The 17,912-nt window shown below is 56.3% G+C and overlaps 4 protein-coding genes across 4 annotated transcripts; 2 read left to right on the plus strand and 2 right to left on the minus strand.

Moving 5' to 3' along the window:
* Window positions 1-39: 39 nt before the first annotated feature.
* On the plus strand, window positions 40-5,360 carry CkaCkLH20_10888 (uncharacterized protein; the record flags this gene model as incomplete). Its single annotated transcript, XM_038893602.1, has 4 exons — window positions 40-105; window positions 169-1,271; window positions 2,960-3,062; window positions 3,129-5,360. The coding sequence occupies 4 exons, from the start codon at window positions 40-42 to the stop codon at window positions 5,358-5,360; spliced, it is 3,504 nt and encodes a 1,167-aa protein (XP_038741151.1).
* A 2,737-nt stretch (window positions 5,361-8,097) lies between these two features.
* On the plus strand, window positions 8,098-8,699 carry CkaCkLH20_10889 (putative transcription factor subunit Med10; the record flags this gene model as incomplete). The annotated part of the gene is made up of 2 exons (XM_038893603.1): window positions 8,098-8,137; window positions 8,197-8,699. The coding sequence occupies 2 exons, from the start codon at window positions 8,098-8,100 to the stop codon at window positions 8,697-8,699; spliced, it is 543 nt and encodes a 180-aa protein (XP_038741152.1).
* Window positions 8,700-9,501: 802 nt separating this feature from the next.
* CkaCkLH20_10890 (dnaJ domain containing protein) lies at window positions 9,502-11,687 on the minus strand (the record flags this gene model as incomplete). Its single annotated transcript, XM_038893604.1, has 3 exons — window positions 9,502-9,787; window positions 9,840-11,001; window positions 11,060-11,687. 3 exons carry the CDS (start codon window positions 11,685-11,687, stop codon window positions 9,502-9,504), a joined length of 2,076 nt encoding a protein of 691 aa, XP_038741153.1.
* A 2,973-nt stretch (window positions 11,688-14,660) lies between these two features.
* On the minus strand, window positions 14,661-15,558 carry CkaCkLH20_10891 (uncharacterized protein; the record flags this gene model as incomplete). Its single annotated transcript, XM_038893605.1, has 2 exons — window positions 14,661-15,076; window positions 15,126-15,558. The coding sequence occupies 2 exons, from the start codon at window positions 15,556-15,558 to the stop codon at window positions 14,661-14,663; spliced, it is 849 nt and encodes a 282-aa protein (XP_038741154.1).
* Between the last annotated feature and the right edge of the window lie 2,354 nt (window positions 15,559-17,912).

Below are 17,912 nucleotides of genomic sequence, written 5' to 3' on the forward strand. Positions count from 1 at the left end.
ACCTTACCCACCCCGGAAGTGCGGCACACGACCTCGAATATGAACCGCCGTGCCCACAAGAAGTCGCGGAATGGCTGCGTTGAATGCAAACGGCGACACATCAAGGTAAGCGAGCATCAGTCACGAATCATGTAGTAAAAATTGCCCCTCTGACTTCCGAGTTCCAAGTGCGATGAGACCCGGCCAACGTGCAAGAACTGCGCCATCATCGAAAGGCAATGCGTGTACCGGACTCCTCCGCCTCCGGTGGTGTCCATCGGCGAGGACTGCCCCGGGGACGCCTTCAGATCGGGGCCGAGCACCCCGTCAAGGGACTCCGGTTGCTCTCCGCACGATGATCTCAAGGGACCCGGGGCTTCCTCATCTAACCCGGCCCGGGCTTCGGCGCTGGCGCATTCGGATATGCCACTCCAACCTTCCGGGCCTCAGGTGAACATGGACCACATGGAGTTTCTTTTCAACTTCCGCGGTGACCTGATTGTTCCCGAGATGAGTGAGAGCCTCCGCCAACAGGCGACCGAACTTACCGTCAAAGCCGGCATAGACGCACCATATCTCATGCATGAGATACTGTCGTTCTCGGCCATGCACCTTTCTCACACCAGACTCGACAGGAAACAGTACTACGTGGAGCAGGCCGTCCAGCTGCAAAATGAGGCCATTTCCATCTTCAACACTACCAAACCAGACATCAACGACTCGACGTGCGTGGCAATAGCTATGTTCTCCTCCATGCTCGGCCGACACCTCTGCATCGACGCTCTTGCCAACAGCAGTTCCGGGCTGGACGCCTTCCTCGACAGCTACCTGAACTTCGCTCGCCTCCGCCAACGCGGAGCGTCCGTCCTGAAGGCCGCCAGGCCCGAGCTCGAGGGCTCTGAACTCCGCCCATTTCTTACCTGGGGCCCGGGAGAAGACGAGCTTGTGGGAAGGGGCCGTGATTGCGACGCCCTGCAGGGCTTGGTTTCCTCTTCCAACCTCGATGCGGCGTCCAAGGAGGCCTGTAGACGTGCTGTCGAGCTGGTACAGGTCGCATACGATAATTGGGAGAGACGCTCGAGGGAGCGACTGGTCCAGATGGTCTTTACGTGGGCGTTCTTCGTCCCGGAAGAGTTTATCGAGATGTTGAGCCAGCGGAGACCGGAGGCTGCCGCCGTGTTGGGGAACCACGCTGTTATTCTACATCTAGTGAGAGAGCTGTGGCAGGTCGGCGGTTCCGGGGCCAATTTGCTGCGGGTTATCACGGAGTACCTTGGCCCGGAGTGGAATGAGTGGCTGGCCTGGCCACATAGCATTATATTTGCGCAGACTTGAGACTTGACGCAGTCTTTGGCGGCGTGTCAAAGCCGTCATGTTGTCTGCGCAAAATACCCGAATCGTGGTCGTCAGCCAACAGACACAAGCGAGCAGCGTCGTGTCCGACGGAGTTCGGTTCAATGCCCAGGATTGCGAGCAAAGCAACGCCTCAAGTGGGCTTGGCTCTGACTTGGACAGTTTCCGGACGAGCAAGATCCTGTTGGGTCTGCGTTCCTGAGGGCATTGCAGCCGCGGAGGTCATAAAGCCGCGTCCGTCGATCCTCTCGCTGGAGAACATCGGAATCTTTGCCATCTGATGGTGCTGACGATGAACTATCCCCGACGAAAGCCACGAGCGCGCCCAATGGTAGCTCTCCATGTGTGGCGGGTTTTTGTTGTGTCATGCTATGAAACCGAGTAAGTGATCTTCACAGAGTACGCTTCATGCTGAACTAATAAATGAAGGCGCCCTCACGCCGAGTTGGGTCACCGTGGAGTTCGAAAACGAGGGGCGAGCTGTTTCTGCCCCAGAGGTCTGGGTAGCCTCCTGTATCTGAGCAGGCAGTAAAAGCAGTGAGTGCGTCAGTAAACTTTGTAGGCTAGGATGTGGTCAGCAAGATTAATTGTGGACTTTATTACAGTCATCCCCGAGAGAATTAAACGGGGATGGGCCCTTGTGGCAGGACGATAGCTTACAGTATTCGAGATGCAGCCAGCCCATAGTGGTGTTGCGCCTCCAAGTTGGTGGTGGTTGTGACGAGTAGAATACCCATTGTCGAATCGAAGATTGATCAGAAAAAATGTGATCATTGCGTGTGACGAAAAAAATCCCGTATCATGTAACACATTGAGGAATAACTTTCCACAGACACGATAGAAGTGTACATACCCAGCACTTAACACAATGAGGGTTTAAGGTTCATATGTATATGTAAGCCCTCCCAGCCTAATCGAAGATTGATCTCGCCAACATCTAAACGATAGAAAAAACACTTTGTCAGATTAAATCGAGGTGAAGTGGGACGAGAGTCACTTCTGTCAAAAACGTCTGATGACAGAGTCGCGATCCGACTTCCAAATGGACAAGCGCAGTAGTAGAATGAAACACTAGACAACGTCGTACCAGACAGCATGTCCAAAACAAGGTGAACATCATCGAAGCACGTGAAACACCAGAGGGTTCGAGAAGGAGGAGACCCGATGTGCTCCTGCCCTGTTCAACTTCGACCCACGAGCACCGAGATGTTCAGGGTTACGGGACCCGCCAAGCAAACAGGCAAACACTGGGTTGACTGCAAACAGAAGTAAACAAATTCACCATCAAACCGTGCAAACACTGTCCGGCCGAAAAAAGTGGCCCCACCTGATCCCCAGGCCCGGAGCGTGGAGCTTGGGCCCCTCACAGCAGTGAGTGTTCCCTCTTCGGACCAGCCAATCCAAACAAAGAACAACACGCTGGAATGTAAACAAACGGCAACCCCTCCACCACCACCAAAAATCCCCGTCGCGTTCTACGTACCCAGCAGCGGCACCTCGTCTTCACCTTACCCTGCCCGTCCGCACCACATCCACCTCGCCTGACATCATCAAATCTCTCTCTCCAAGGGCCTGGCTTGATCGAGCACCTCTTCCTCTCGTTCATCAACTTTTACTAACCTCACAGCAAAAAAACCGCCAAATTCGACCAGAATCACGAACAGCTCTACAGCATGACGCCGCCTCGCCGTCGTTCGGCCCGGTTGGCCAGCGCGACAAACACGCCCAAGGTAAGACACTCTGACCGCCGCCGTAAACAAACGACTCGCGGGCCCCGACTCACGTCCTTTCTGCAGCCCAAGGCCAAACAGACTCTCTCTTCCGTCGTCGAGCGCGACGACACTCCTCCTTCCAAGAACGTCGCAGAGAGCTTGAACGCCCTCGTCGTCCCCAATCACGATCCCGCCACGCCTTCCTCCTCCACTCAACTGAAGGCTCCTCTGTCGGAGATGCACCCGAGCAAAGTCCACCCTACAGTCGCACCTCCCTCCGCTACCTGGCTCGGCTTCAGAGACATGAAGCCCGCCGACAAGACCAACGATACTCAGGCGACACCGTCCAAGACGAATGGTGTGCCCGAGTCACCCTTCACCTTCCGCGTTACCCAGCCCGCCGGAGATAGCGGTTTGAGTAACGATGCTCAGCAAATGATGAACGAGCTGCGCGAAGAAGCTGCTCGAATCAAGGCTGAATTGCTCGCCAAGCGCGAACTCGAGAGGGAGGACGAAGAGCTCAATGGACGAAAGATTGCCAAGGCTAAGGGCAAGTCGGGTCGCTTCAGCTCCGCACACATGGCCGAGTTCAAGAAGATGGACTCTATCGAAGGTCATGCTTCAGCCTTCAGAGCCCAGCCGGGCCGTGTCACCCCCCACAAGAGCTCTCTCAAACGTTCTCAGTCCAAGGCCAACTTGGACGATACCCCTACTCACCCCAAGTCCAGCCTGAAGCGCTCCCCCTCCAAGGCCAACCTCGAGGACACCCCCACCCACCCCAAGTCAATTTTGAAGCAGCCGTCCAAGCCGAACCTGCTTGCGGCTGGCACTCCCAGTCAGAAAAGCCTTAAGCGGTCTCCCTCCAAGGCCAACTTGGACGACGCAAGCTCGAACGGCACCCTCAAGGCTTCGACTGGACACGCTCCCAGAGCTCGTATCTTCGCCAACCTCGAGCCTCCATCGTCCGTCAAGCGTGTTCGTCAGCGCTTCGAGGATGATGCCTCGACCGCCCGGCCTGTCTCTCGTGACGGTAGCTCTCTTCCGCGTCCTAAGTCCAGCGGAAACGACGCCCCGACTGGATCTGCGCCTGCGGCTACACCTTCAACTGGTCTCCGATCCCAGCCTAGCTTGGCTTCCTTGACCAACCCCACCAAGTCTTCCCTTGCTCGCGCTGCTGGCAGCAAGATGCCTCTGCCTAGCTCGCTGGCCAAGTCTCCCAGCAAGCCCGACCTCAGAAGTCTTGCCCAGTCCTCTTCTAAGCCTGAGCCTGGCAGCCTTCGAAAGTCGCCTTCTAAGCCCGAGCTTGGAAGTCTTCGGAGATCGCCTTCCAAACCTGAGCTGGGCAACCTCACAAGGTCTGTCACCACCAACAATCTGGGTGCGTTGGAGAAGACGGCCGAGCTGAAACGCCGGATTGTGAGCCCTGGTCGATTCGAAAGAGTCAAGTCAATTTTGCGCGGTGGAAAAGGCGCCTTTGATAAGGCCAAGACTGCCCTTCCTCAGCCTGCTGCCGGCGTCTCTCAGACTCCCGCTCCTCAGGTTGTCGAGAAGGCGCTGCCTGCCGTTCCTTTCACCACTCCTCGGCGCAAGCTATTTAAGAGAGTTGACTTCACCCCGGATACTGACCGTGCCATTGACGCTCCGAACACTGTCGCTCACAAAGCCTTTTCTACCATCAGCCCCGGACGCAAGCAAGGCGAGGTACAGTATCCGAACCTCGACGCTGTTCTTGGAAACGTCACGCAGCGAGAGGAGAGCGACGGCTTGTATCCCGACTTGACTGTTGAGAGCCCGACTACGAAGGCAGCCGAGACTAGCAGCGTCTTGCCTCCGACCGTTCCGGGCACCTTCACCTTCCGCAGCGACCATACCATTCGATTTGCTAGTGCCTCTCCTACTGGCTTTGGCTCGACTGCAGGTCAATCCAGCGTCCGCCACGTGCGCAGATCGCTTGACATGCCCGGTAGCTTCCCTACCAGCTCCGACACCCTCTCCAACAAAGAGAACCGGTCTCCCATGCAACTTCTCGCTGGAAAGCCCCATGGAATGACCCACAAGAAGCGCGCTCGAGCCAAAGAGGAAGAGGGAGACCTTGAAGAGGCTTCAGGCGAGAGAGCAGGCAAGAGACGTAAGGCTGAGCCTGTTCCTGAGGGAGACGCTCTGCTCGCTCCCAGACTCATGGGAGCTACCCCCAATACCATCGGAAAGAAGCCTCAAACTCCTCGAACCTTCGCTTCGCCAAGCCCTACCAAGAAGCGTGCGGGCATGAGCCTGAGCCGGCTCAACATGCTTGCAAAGCCGAAGATGCGCAACTAATGCACTACTTGGAGCTTTCAGGAAGCGGCATTTTACTCGCAACACTTTGCTTTGGTGTTGTTGAATTGTACCATATCACGACGACCGCGAAACACCAGGGAGACAAGGCTGCAAGTTGAATCGGGAAACTGATTGCTTCACTGCAAACCGATGTCTAGGAATCACGAAAGGCGTAATTGGGATGTTTTGATTTTCAGATTGATCGAGTTGGCTGGACCATGGGGGTTGGGATGCGGATACGGCTTTGGTCATGGCGTTTGTTTACTATTGTATCATACCATGGGCGTTCACAAGAGGATTACATTTTGTCATTTGGTCTCGGTAAGGGTGTAGCCTCAACTGAGCTACTGCCTTAGGTTATAAAAGTTGAACGCCAACGCGTCGATATTTTGAACTGAGTGAGTGCGTGCAATTCTGAAAGTGAACCAACGGGGCAGTACTTGTCCTGGCAGCAGCTAGTTGCCTCTTTGCTTTGGTTGCGGCTTCTATCTCAATCATGACAGCAACTTTAGTAAGAGGCTGCCTGTCTGTGTCGCCACTTCCTCCATGAACCTGCATCGGACGATAATAAAGTCACCGATGGCAGTTGCTTGCACGAAGAACTTTCTCGTCCAAGGGAGGATCTTCCCCGACCCTGTTACCGAATATGATATTTCTCTCCGTGTCTTTTCAATCCATTCTAAACGTCGACTAAGCAGCAGCAGTTCGAATCATGCTCCAGACGAACCGACAATCTTTTGACGTTTCTCAAACATGTTACCAGTAACGTCGACTCCGTTCACGTGCACCTTCTGCTAGCAGCCGTCCGACGGAACGCCTCACGTTATAGGCCACTCGGCTCGACTCGCTTGCTCGTCCTGCTACGTCACGGTCATCGACCTTGCCATCTGTTGGGTCTGCGGCGAAATCGTATGCCGCGGCGATGACTGTGTCAGCCTTGGTTGGTGCTTCTGGCATCGTGCATGCTACGGTTGTCTGTTCTACGGGAGCAAGATCATCCATCAGGGAGAGCCCCTCTCGAATCTTTTCGATGAGTGCGGACAAGGTGACGAGGACGACGTGGGCATGATGGGACGGAAGAAGGGAAGGGAGGTGGAGGTTCCTCCTGTTTGTGTTGTGTGCTCCCTTGATATGGAAGGAGAAGACGTTGTGCAAAAGGGTTTGGGGAGGGTCGAGAAGGTTGACGGTGGATTAAGCCGTTTTCGATGGGATGCGGCCCAAAGCAAGACCGGCGATTTGGAGCGGGCTCCGGCGGTAAGTTTCCTGGTTTCGCTTGAAATCTCGCACTGAAGTTGAAGCAGTCGATCCGGTCTTTCAGTCGAGACTCGTCACCATTGCGCCGAGTTGGAGATGGGCCACATGACGAACACGTAGGACCCGGTGTGCCACTGGACTCTACCATTTACGTTTCCTTGAACAACCCCTTGGAAGAGGTCGCCTTCAAACCTAGCCCAACGAAGCCGATCCCGATGGGAATGCAACCTTTCAGATACGCGCAGTCGAGAGACCATCGGCCTGACGGAAGTACCTCGCCCAACGATATGAGTCGGCTCGCCCAGACCCCAACCACATCGACACCTGACAGCTCCACAACGGAAACAGCGAGGTCACTTACGCCGACATGTCAGTTACCTCTGACACCGCGATCCTCGTCGCCAGTCAATCTTTCATCTAGTCATCTTTTCAGGTGGCCGCCTCCAGAGCAGAGACGTGCTCAACCCGTTCCCTGGATAAGCCACGAGCCTCTCAAGCGGCCGTCTTCCCGCCTGGGAGCCCGTCTCGAGAAGTCCGATACCACGACCTCGTCGGGCTATGTGACACCGCCCGAGACACCCAGCGAGCAAGAGTCACGATACAAAACGCCACCGCCGCAACTCAGACGTATGCGTCCCCGGAGTCCCTTGGTACCACCTCGTGTGCAATTGCAACGACGCAGTACCATACGCCGGACACCGCCGCCGCAGTCATCTGAGTATCTGGAACTGTACACTCCGATCCGGTCTCCGCCCCCTAGGCCACGGCCCCGGGAGTCAGCCATCGTTTCGTTGAGACGAGTGAGTCGGAACGGTCTCGGTTTTGGTTTAAGTCGTGAAACTACAGAGGGCAGTGGAACTGAACGAGGGAGAGAACGAGAGAGGGTCCCGGCTGACGGAGCCGATTCACCACGCGACAAAACGAGGAAGAACATCGCTTGGAGGAAGGTGTTCGGCGCTAAGTGAGTGACACAGGCGCAGGGCAAGAGAGGGCCCTGAGATTCAGTCATAGCTTGTATCCTTACCAGAAGCACTTTGAGATGTGGAATTCGCCCAAAATAGAATGCATAACCAACATTCTCTCCAGCAATGTCCAGCTCGTGGGGTATTCCCAGTCTAAGAAGAAAAAGCCAAGAACATATCTTCCAAATTATGCAGAGGGGTAGACAAGTATTAGTATCGACTGGGGTCGAGATGTATGGCGGCCCCGGACTGAGCAGATCCCTGCGTGCCCCACACTCACCTGCCAGAAGGTGCCGCCGGCTCATCCCGCCAAATGCCAGCCGGAATGTAAACCAACCAAATCATCCATCCATCAACATCCAACTACCTTAGCCGTCGCAAATCTCAGCCTCGTCGCGTCGCATCGCATTTGCATCCGCGGAAACCCTCACCACGCCATAACTTCCACTTCTATCCCCACCAAGTTCCCCGTCGCATTACGACCCCCAATTCGAAGGAACAACAAGGAGCGACCAGCAAAAATGGCGCCAATGGACAAACCAACCCCAGCAGAACTCGAGCGTAAGCACCCAAAGGCCGCGCCTACACACAACCCGCTAACACACCCTCCCCCCAAATAGAACAGCTCAAAGACACAATCCAAGACCTCTACCAAATAATGGTCCAAGTAACAACTTACAACACCGCCCCGACAAACCCCTCGAACCCCTCCGCCGGCGCCGCAGCTGGCGCAGCCTCTGCCGCCTCCACCTCCGCCTCCTCCTCCGGCCCCGCCCTCGCCGAGTCCGTCCAGGCCCTCTCCTCCTCCCTCCAGCGCGTCCACATGACGGCCCTCGCCGGCGCCCCGCCCTCGCCCGACCTGCCCGGCGCGCTGCCCAAGATCCCGCCCGAGCTCGTCCAGTACGTCGAGAACGGCCGCAACCCGGACATTTACACGCGCGAGTTCGTCGAGCTCGTGAGGCGCGGGAACCAGCTCATGCGCGGCAAGATGAACGCCTTCGCGCAGTTCAGGGACGTGTTGGCGGACCACGTCGAGAGGGGTATGCCGGAGCTCAGGGAGGATGTCGGGAGGGTGCTGGAAGCGACCAAGGCTGTTGGGAGCGGGAGGCCTGGGGGGAACTAGGTGGGATGAATGGACGGTTTTTGGTTTGCTGGAGAGGGAAAGTAGACAATTGATACCCGAGCCGTGATGCTGTCACGGCTGTCACAAAATTTACACATGTTATGGATCATCACCAACGCGCAAAGTGAGCAGCGGCAACCGAGATTGGCATAAACCTGCCCGAGACATGGTCTAGAGTTCAATTACCAGGTATCAAACTATGCCTAACCTGAATGACAAGATGGCATTCTCGTCGTGGAGAGAAAATGCCGAGGACGCCTCCCCCTACCTTACCCCCCAATGTTTGCGAAACCAGAAAACAGAAACTGACGTGTACCCATGGGTCTCTCTTTCTCTCTTTCTCATGAATTTGTGAAATTGGGGTCGTAACTCTAACAGTTGAAAAAAAAGGGGTGGAAAAAAGTTTGAAAAAGGGACGATCGATCGATGCCTTGTAACGCCGCCGGTGTGACTTTTTTGTGCGTCATGTCTATCCCGAAGAAACAAATCCCGGATGCCACAGTCTGCAGTCGACTCATTCCCCGCCGCGGAGCCGTATGCCCAGCTTCCGGGCCCCTATGATGCAAATATACACGAATCCCACAAGTATCGCGGCCAGTACCAGGAGCTGTACGGGGACAAGGACCAAGGCGGCCACTACCCAGACTCCGTACTGACGTACTTTATCCACAACTTGGCTGCCATCTCGGCGCCGCTTCATGTGGTTCTTCATCGTCTCTTGGGCGAATGAGCCGCCCGGCTTGCGTCCCGGCTCGGTCGACTCGTCGTAAAGCTCTGCTTCGTCTTCCTCTGACTCGGATTGTCAGGTCGAGAAGTTGAAGCCTCTTCCGCCAAAGCCGCTGCCGCCGCGGGGGCGACCGGAGCCGTCGGCGAAGGAGTAGTGTGCGCCGCCGCCGGGGAAGCCGCCTCCGTTAAAGCCGCCACCGCCAGCGAAGCCGCCACCACCTCCCATCATGTTGAACAGGATCTCAGGGTCGATGCCTCCGTGCATGCCGCCCATGCCACCCATGCCGCCGCCCATGCCACCGCCGCCGAACATGTCGGACGGGTCCATGAGGTCCTCGCCGCTGTCGTAACTAGCACGCTTTCTGCGAAATGGTTAGCACTTGCTGGTTCAGCATGAAAAGTTGAATCACTTACTGAGAGTCGCTCAAGGTCTCGTAGGCTTCACCGATATCCTTGAAACGCTCGGCAGCCTGCTCGTCGTTGGGGTTCTTGTCGGGGTGGTGGATGATGGCCAGTTTGCGGTAGGCCTTCTTGATCTGGTTGTCGTCGGCGTCCTTCTCGACACCGAGGATCTTGTAGTAATCCTTGCGCTGGCTCTTCTTGAGCTCAAGCTCTGCCCTGCGAACCTCCTTGGCAATGGTACGGTCCTCGGGATCAAGCTCCTGGATCGACTTCCACTCCCGAACCGCATCCTCCCACCTGCCTGCCTGGCCGAAGGCGTTGGCCTTGGTCTTGCGGGCCTTGATATATGTCGAGTCAAGGCTGATAGCGCGCTCACAGTCGGCAATGGCGCCGTCAAAGTCCTTGAGCTTGGTCTTGCAAAGCGCTCTGTTCTGCAGAATCTTGGAGTTGGTGCCGCGGTTGGTAGGATCGACGTCCAAGGCCGCGGTGTACTTCTCGATGGCGGATTGCCAGCGTCCCATCTTGTAGTCCTGGTTGCCCTCCTCCTTCATACGGTCAAGCTTCTGGACAATTCTGAGGTACTTGACGGCATCGCGCATATCGGGGTCGCAGCTGATGGCCTTGCGGAAGTGACTGACGGCCTTGTCGTTCTCGCCTTGGCTGTACAGAGCACGGCCGCGGAGGACAAGAGCCTCAGGGTCCTGGCTGTTGTTCCTCAACAGACCCATGGCAATGTTCTGCGCCTCGCCGAGGGCATTGACGGTGCCCATCTTGAGGTAGGCCTCGCCACGCATGAGTTGCCACTTGCGAGGCTTGGAAGCGCCGAAACCCAACTGTCTCTCGGCCTGGTCGAGGGCGTGGAGAACCATGGAGCCAGCGGTGCCATCTCTCAGAGCGCTCTGGGCCGCGGTGACGTGCTTAAGCATCTCCTTGGCCGGAGCCTGGTCCTTGGCGGAGGGGGGAGGGTTGATGCGACCAAAGACGAGAAGGGCCTCCTGGGGCTGACCCAGGCTGGTGTAGATGCGCGCCAGACGGAGGAGGATCTTGGGGTTCTCGGGGTCCAAGTCGGCGGCGCGGGTGCAGTCCTCGAGGGCGTACTCATACTGGGTGTTGGACATGTAGGCCGCAGCGCGATTGCTCAGGTAGGTGGCGGAATCGGGGCACAACTCGATCGCTAGAGAAGACGCTTAGTAATTGCGGCGACGCAAACTGCGCAGCAAACGACAACATACCCTTGGTGTATTGGAGGATGGCATTCTTGTAATCCTTCTCCTTGAAAAACTTGTTTCCCGCACCCTTGTAGGCCTCGGCCTCGTCCTCTGTTGTAGGGACCGGGCTGGAGGGGTTTGATTTGTGGGGAGGAGGGGGAGGGGCATCGCCATTGCCATTAACATTTGTGTTGATGCCATTCGGAATGGGAACAGAAAATGAGGCCTGGGCGGAGGGCTGAGCAGCGGGCTGCTGGGGAGCGGCAGCAGGAGAGGAGGGAGCGGCGTTGGAGTCACGATCGACATCCATGGCTCCGGGGGAGTTGCGACCGCTCATGGCTGACAGTCTCTTTGCTCGCTCTTCAGGAGTGAGGTTGAGGGGATGGGTATCAAAGTCGATCTTGCTGCTCCTGCGAGAACCCGGGTCGGTAGGGTGACGACCAAAGGAGCGGGATGTGCGAGATGACTTTGTCTCCCGAAGGCCTGGAGAGGCGGGCTGGGAGGATTTTTTGGTGGGGGATTTCGTCGGCGACTTAGTGGGCGACCTGGTAGGAGAAGAAGCCTCTGAGGGGGGAAAGAAGTTGTTACTTTCGTAGTCGTTTTCGTCCTGGCCGGATTGCTTCTTGGACGACTTCTTTGCAAAGAGCTTCATTGATAAAGCAAAGCGCCCTCTGAGGGGAACCAAGAGAATGCGCAGGCTTATTTTTTGGTTAATTAGGTAAGGAGGGTCGGCAGACCTCGATGCAAGGTTATGCTTGTGCGGGATTCCCCAAAGCGCATTAACGGGCCTAGTGAAGGAACCGTCTGCAGCAACTTTTTTTTTTCTTTGGTCCCCTTGGGTGCGCCCGGTTGAAGGCAGGTGTGACCTTGACTCAGATGGAGTGGAATGCGAAAGGGCCTGAGCCTGGGCGTTGTCGGCAGATAATTGCAGCTGGTAAAGAAGTCCAAGAAGACAATGACGAAAAAGGAGGATGAGAGGAGAGGAGAAGAGAAAGAGGTTGGCGACCACCCAAAGTCGAAGTTAAGGCGAGGGCGGAAGGAAAGGGCGGAGGAAGGAAGCTCAGGCAGCCCAGGTAAGGTAGGTAATAGGTAATAGGTAGGTAGGTACCAAGAGGAGGCTCAGCTAGAAGACACACAGCCCATTGGGTGTGTGGACACTGACTGGCAACTCGGGAGGCAGGTGGTCGAGAAAGCCTGGGAGGCGGATAGGCAGGCAATGGAGGGGAGCTGTGGAGGTTTTGCGTAAGGCGGAAGTCGTGGACGCAATGAGGCAAGAGAGTAGTAGCAGGAAGAGCTCAGATGGGAACTGCACAACGTTGCTTCTCAGATGTCATTCTGAGGAGGCCCAAGGCAAGGAAACAGACCGGGAGGTGAAATAACAGGAGTTCCAACAGCAAGCGAGGCGAGGCAAGGCCTCGCTCCGGGGGACATGAACGATTTATCAGCTGTGCACAATTTTTTTCTTCTTCCCCTTCCTGCCTACCGAACCTACGAATACATGACCCGGTACCTATCTCGCTTTTTTTTGTGCCTACCTTAGGTACGGATGGATTATGGATACGGGGGAGACGGAGACTGGACAAGGCCCTGGATGCTGCCCATGTGCTCTCGGCTGGGCGTGCGTGATGTGGATGGAAGGCCATGTCCGTTTTACACGGCGACCGCCAACCAGAGCACTTTACACTCATTATCCCCATGATACCAGCTGGCGGGCCTTTTGGCAGTGTTTCCTACTACGCCTTCGCCTCTCACCGGGTTTGTTTTCCACAGCAGGCAGGAAAACAACACAACACCTCACTTCTGCATGTCGACCAACTGCCCGTCAACTGTCATTGTCTCGTCTGGGCATCCCACATGGGTAACTCCCATTGGAGGTCGCCGCCGGCAAAAACGTGTACTTGATACCTGCAGACTAGACTGTGCTGGGCCTGCAGTTGATGTAACCAGGACCGGCAGCCGCCACATCTCCCCCACAGGAAGCTTGTCCAAACGCTCCAGTCCCGCCTCCCGATGACTACTCGCTGCCGCGAGGTAGCCAATGGTGAGCCCAAGGCGTCGACTTGTTTACCTGCACCGTGGTGGATGAAGGGATGAAGGGATCGTCAGACGACTGGTCGCGGACGACTGTCTTCCTGCTCTGTTGCCCTCCTACCTCGTCTCCTAGCCACCGTGATTTCTCTGTTGTGCTTGTCTGGCCAATGGCGCACCATGCGCAAAGTATCAGGTCGCCGGGGGACATGTCATGTCTGTCTAGGTGCGCAGGCTTCACTGGCTAGAGAGTTGACCAGGATGATGGATAGGCTTGCTCCGACGGAAACGCTGATCAGCTTCGTGACTTCATCCTCCGTAGCAGGTCCTCCAGCTTCGGGCCCTACAGTAGATGGCGTCAGGGCGTTTGCGAGGGACCGGCCGTCTGTCCTGATAGTTGGGATAACTGGACATCAGACGTCGAGGATTGAATAATACCCAGCGCTATATTTCCAGGTCGAGGAAAAATAATAAGAGCCAAGGCGTCTTACAGTGATGGCACGCGAGTAACATGAAAAAATGCAGCTCGGCCGGCAGACGCTTCAGCGCACTGCCATGGTTCCCGTCCCTCCCTCGGGTACAGGCTAAATCGGCATATCGAGGCGTTTGCAACAAACGACTATTGCTCTCCCAATCCGCTGCAACCCAGCGGGCCGGTTCGAGAAGGTTCGGTGGGTCCCCGTTCCGGACCCTGCGAGTTAGACCCAATCAGCGTCCGCCGTTGACCGCTGTCACCTTGGGCCGCCGAACCGCCCGAAGTTGAAGTTGCTGTCGCTGATGACACCCGGCCACCGACCACGAGAAAGGAAAAAAAAAAGGTCCCTGAAAAGTGAAAGCGAAAGCTCGGGGCGCCCCCATGTCCCAGTCACTGCCGCCCACTGCTCATGCGGTACGCCGCTGTACGTACAGCATGCAGACCGGCCTTGCGGATGCTGCTGATGTGCATTCCCAACCTCCTCCAAACCAGACTGATGGCATCACCAATGACTATCCCCTCCTCTTGCCCATCGCAAATTACCTTTCTCGAGTCCAGCGAAGCCCGGGATACGGCGGGTCCTAACGTCCTCTGCATGCAAGTCGAAGCGGGTGCAGAATACGTGCAGGCACTGCCTTCAACGGCGGCCTATTTACAGTTTCCCAGCCTTTCGCATTACCCAAATCCCCATGCGCGGTGCCCCGTTCCATGGGAAACCGTCCTCAACGGCATCGTGCTCGGTCCCGTCCCCGGCCTGGGCCTAAGGTACAGATACAGGAATGGGTCTGTCCCTCGTCCGGAGTCCCTCGAGTTCAAGTCAACGTCACAATGAGCGCGTGCCGCAACCGCAACGGTTTGTCACCCGGCGCCAAACGGGTTTTCTCTTGGCACAGAATGCAGTGAAACAGAGCCGAAATTATACCAGACACCTCCGTGATCCGGCGTGCTCTGGATGTGAATAAAATTACAGTGCAGTCATGTCCAAATCTGTTCGTCAATCCGTCCGTTTCCATAATATTGTGTTTGTTTTCCCCCGCGGCTACGGACTGCTCGTCTCCACATGCCGCTCACCCAATGTCGTCACACCCAATTTCGCGCGACGAGACCTTGCTCGCTTCGGCTTCAGTCTTCCGACCCCTCCGCCGAGTTTGGCTCTGACGCCGTGTTCGATCCCATGATGGAGTTGACGAAATCCTGATATCTGAAAACCTCGCCGCGCTTGCCCAGGCCGCCTTGCATGTTGCGGTTGAACGCCCTCCGGCCCGTGAATCCCTCAATCACCTTCTCGACCTCGGCCTCCGTCAACGGTCTCTCGCCGGGCTCTGGTGCCGTGTGTAGCAGCGCATCCCGCAGCTCGTTCAGGTTGATCTGACCACTGTCGTCGTCGTCGAATGCTGAGAATGCCGACAGGAGTTCGGCTTGGGGTGAGAGCGACGCCAGCATTGTGGCCAGGGAATTGAGAAACGTGGCCATGGTCATCGTCTGAGGCGCAGACGGAGGGAAAAACTGGGATACATCTGATGCGTTTGCCGGCAGACCTGGAAATTGTCAACAATTGCACCGCAGACCCTGGGACTGCTCACTTACCCAGCTGATTCAACATGTCCGCCACGTCCTCCCTGTTAATGATGCCGTCGCTGTCGCGATCCAGAATCTCGAACCCTTCTCTGAGCGTTCTGACTTGGGCGGGCTGCAGTTGCGACATTGCTCCTCCGTGGCTAACGGTCTTCTTCAAGCCTGGCCGTGCAGGTGGTGGGGACGTGACGATGTTATTGCTTTCGCCGGTGGGCGTTCGCACTCTGGGTGTCCGACTGTCGGCGGTGTCTGTGGGAGTGGTCGGGTTGCCAAATCGTCCGTTGTTGGTTGCGTAAGATGCCTTTGTCGGTGATCCAGAAGGTGTCACTTGTGTTGAAGGCTGGCGAACAGCAGATGGTGATGCTGGAGACTCTGGTCGTCGGAAGGGCGAGCTGCGCGGGGAGCCATAAGGCCCTAGTGGAGAAGGCTTGTAGCCAGAGGGCATTGCCTGTGGGTTCGCAAGGTCAAAATTCATGCGCTCATCCAGGAACTCGTATGCGAGCGAGATGGGCCCTGGCCTACCATTTTGAAGGAATTTGGGGCGGAAAAGATGCGGGTGGGAAATAGGGAATGCCTTGCTCAGGAAATGCGATGCCGCGCGCCCACTTGGCACGAAAGTAAACAATGCGAAATCTGGAGAGTCAGGCGGTAGTTGTTGAGTGTGCGGTGATGATGCAGGAAAAGAAGAAAAAGGAATCCCAAAATTACAAAATCGTGCACCGGTATCGAATAGAGGCGATGGATGTTGGTTTCTGTGTTAGAATCAAACCGACGGCGTATGTCAGTTTTTGGTAAGGTATGATCCAGATGCAAGACCAGCTGCTTGGAGCCGAATGTAAACAGAGGCGTCTTTTCCGTGACAACCGCAGCCTTGCATCAACCACCCATGTCGGCCTTACGTAGTGCGGCAAGGCTAGGGAAATGTGGCTGAGAATCCTATTGCCGGAAACGCGTCACCAGCCACAGGGGTTTCATGTCAGGACCCTGGGCGCTAAGCGAATTTTAGGTTAGATGGAAAAGCATGGGCCACCGGAGTCTCAAAAAGGGAAAGGAGTGAGTACAGGGGAGGCAACGAACGTGGAAAAAGGAGAATGGAAAGGAGGGGGACTTGGTCCAGGGCCCTTTAGGAAATATTGGGGGCCGCCGAAACCTCGAAAGACCTTGTGAAAAGGCGCAAAAGAGGGGGAATTCCTTCTCGAGAAACCTGGAATCAGGAAATCAGTTGAACAGTGATCAGCAAAGCTGCGTACGCATTCGTCGGCGCTTTCGCAGAACACTGCCCATCGCCATCGGCCGAAGCCCACTCCTTTACGGCGATACCCACGGATATGAATCCCGCAGCTGCACTGCTGCAGCGTCCACCGCCGCCTTGTTTCTTTGTTCAGAGTCCGTCCGCACTCCGCTGCCCGCCATCGGGCTGTCTATCTGGCAGTCTTGCCTGACGGACAGACTCGCTGTCTGTGTGTCTGTTCAGCTCACAGGTCGCTGCCTTGTCCGTGGCGTGGAGCATCCTCACCGACCCCCAAGACAACTTAGGCGCTGAAGATAGAAAGACGGCCATGGCCGTAGCTGTGGCCGTGGAAGCGGTCTCTGAGTCTCTATTCGTAACCGATGATATCTACCTCTCACTGTGCCGGGCGACACGCGGAGAGCCACCGGCGCGGCGTGGGCACCAACCAGAGATGGCTATGCCCCTTTTTAGTGTCAAGTCAGGGGCAGACCTCCCTCCATCTTCAATCAGACGCGCTGTTTGGTCGAGAAAGGTGTACCTTGCCTTGGGTCGCCTTAGCTGAGCATTATTCGTGCCGGTGGGGGATCGGATTGGATTGCACAATTTAAAAAATAGGAAAAAGAAGCACCACACCTTAAACCATCCCCTGTCAGGAGTTCTACCAGGTCCATACACCCTCAACACCCTTACCCTCCAGACACTTGACTGAGGTGAATCTGGGATCACAAGGCAAAAGAGGGCGACAGTCCAAAAAGACCAGACCAAACCTCGTAGCAGATCGTGTCTCGGTGCTCTTCTCTTCCACCGCATTGACCTTGACGCTGAACAAGCAGGATATTCCTTCTCTACCGCCTCTCACTCCCGAGGGCGATCCTGTTTCTACATCTCTCTGCCTTACTGCGGTGGTTTACTCCAGTACTGTCACTTCTAAGTTTACTGCCCGCATCTGACGTTTCGAAGAGCGCATCCGGCTATCGTCTGAGAACGCCTCCACGCGCTACTTTACCAACTGCAACTGAGGTGTCCAGGAATACTTTCAGCGTGCTTCCGCCGTGAACACCGAACACCGCAACGGGTACGCCTGCTACCTCTCTAGTGCTTGGAGGTCCCTACGAAGTATCCGTACAGCGCCAATAATACCTCCCGCTCATCCCTCCCTCCCGCTCCCAGTTACACTTGCTGTCGCTCTCCCTATCTCGCATTCCGCATCTTGGGACCCGCGACTCGCACTTGGCTCAACCTGACCACCATCCAACTCGTCACCCGAACCCCGACGATACTCGACATCAGAGTTCCGCCTTCTCGGTCGCATCGTTGATGTCGCACTTGGACATCCGTTGAATGACCCTGGCTGCCGCGAGCCGTTGACCAAACCTGTCCTGCGACCACCACCACCACCACCACCACCAGCAAGGCCGCCCACCGTCGCAACATCGGAGACGTCCAACTCTACTTGCACCTGCGTCTCTCACTGCACCTCCCCGAACGGACCTCGACACCGCAGTGCATTGGATGGCTCTGGTTACCGGCAGCCTGCGCAAGCCTCGATCCCCCAAAACTACCGATCT

The sequence above is a fragment of the Colletotrichum karsti genome, assembly GCF_011947395.1.
Source record: "Colletotrichum karsti strain CkLH20 chromosome Unknown Scaffold43, whole genome shotgun sequence".
NCBI lineage: Eukaryota > Fungi > Ascomycota > Sordariomycetes > Glomerellales > Glomerellaceae > Colletotrichum > Colletotrichum karsti.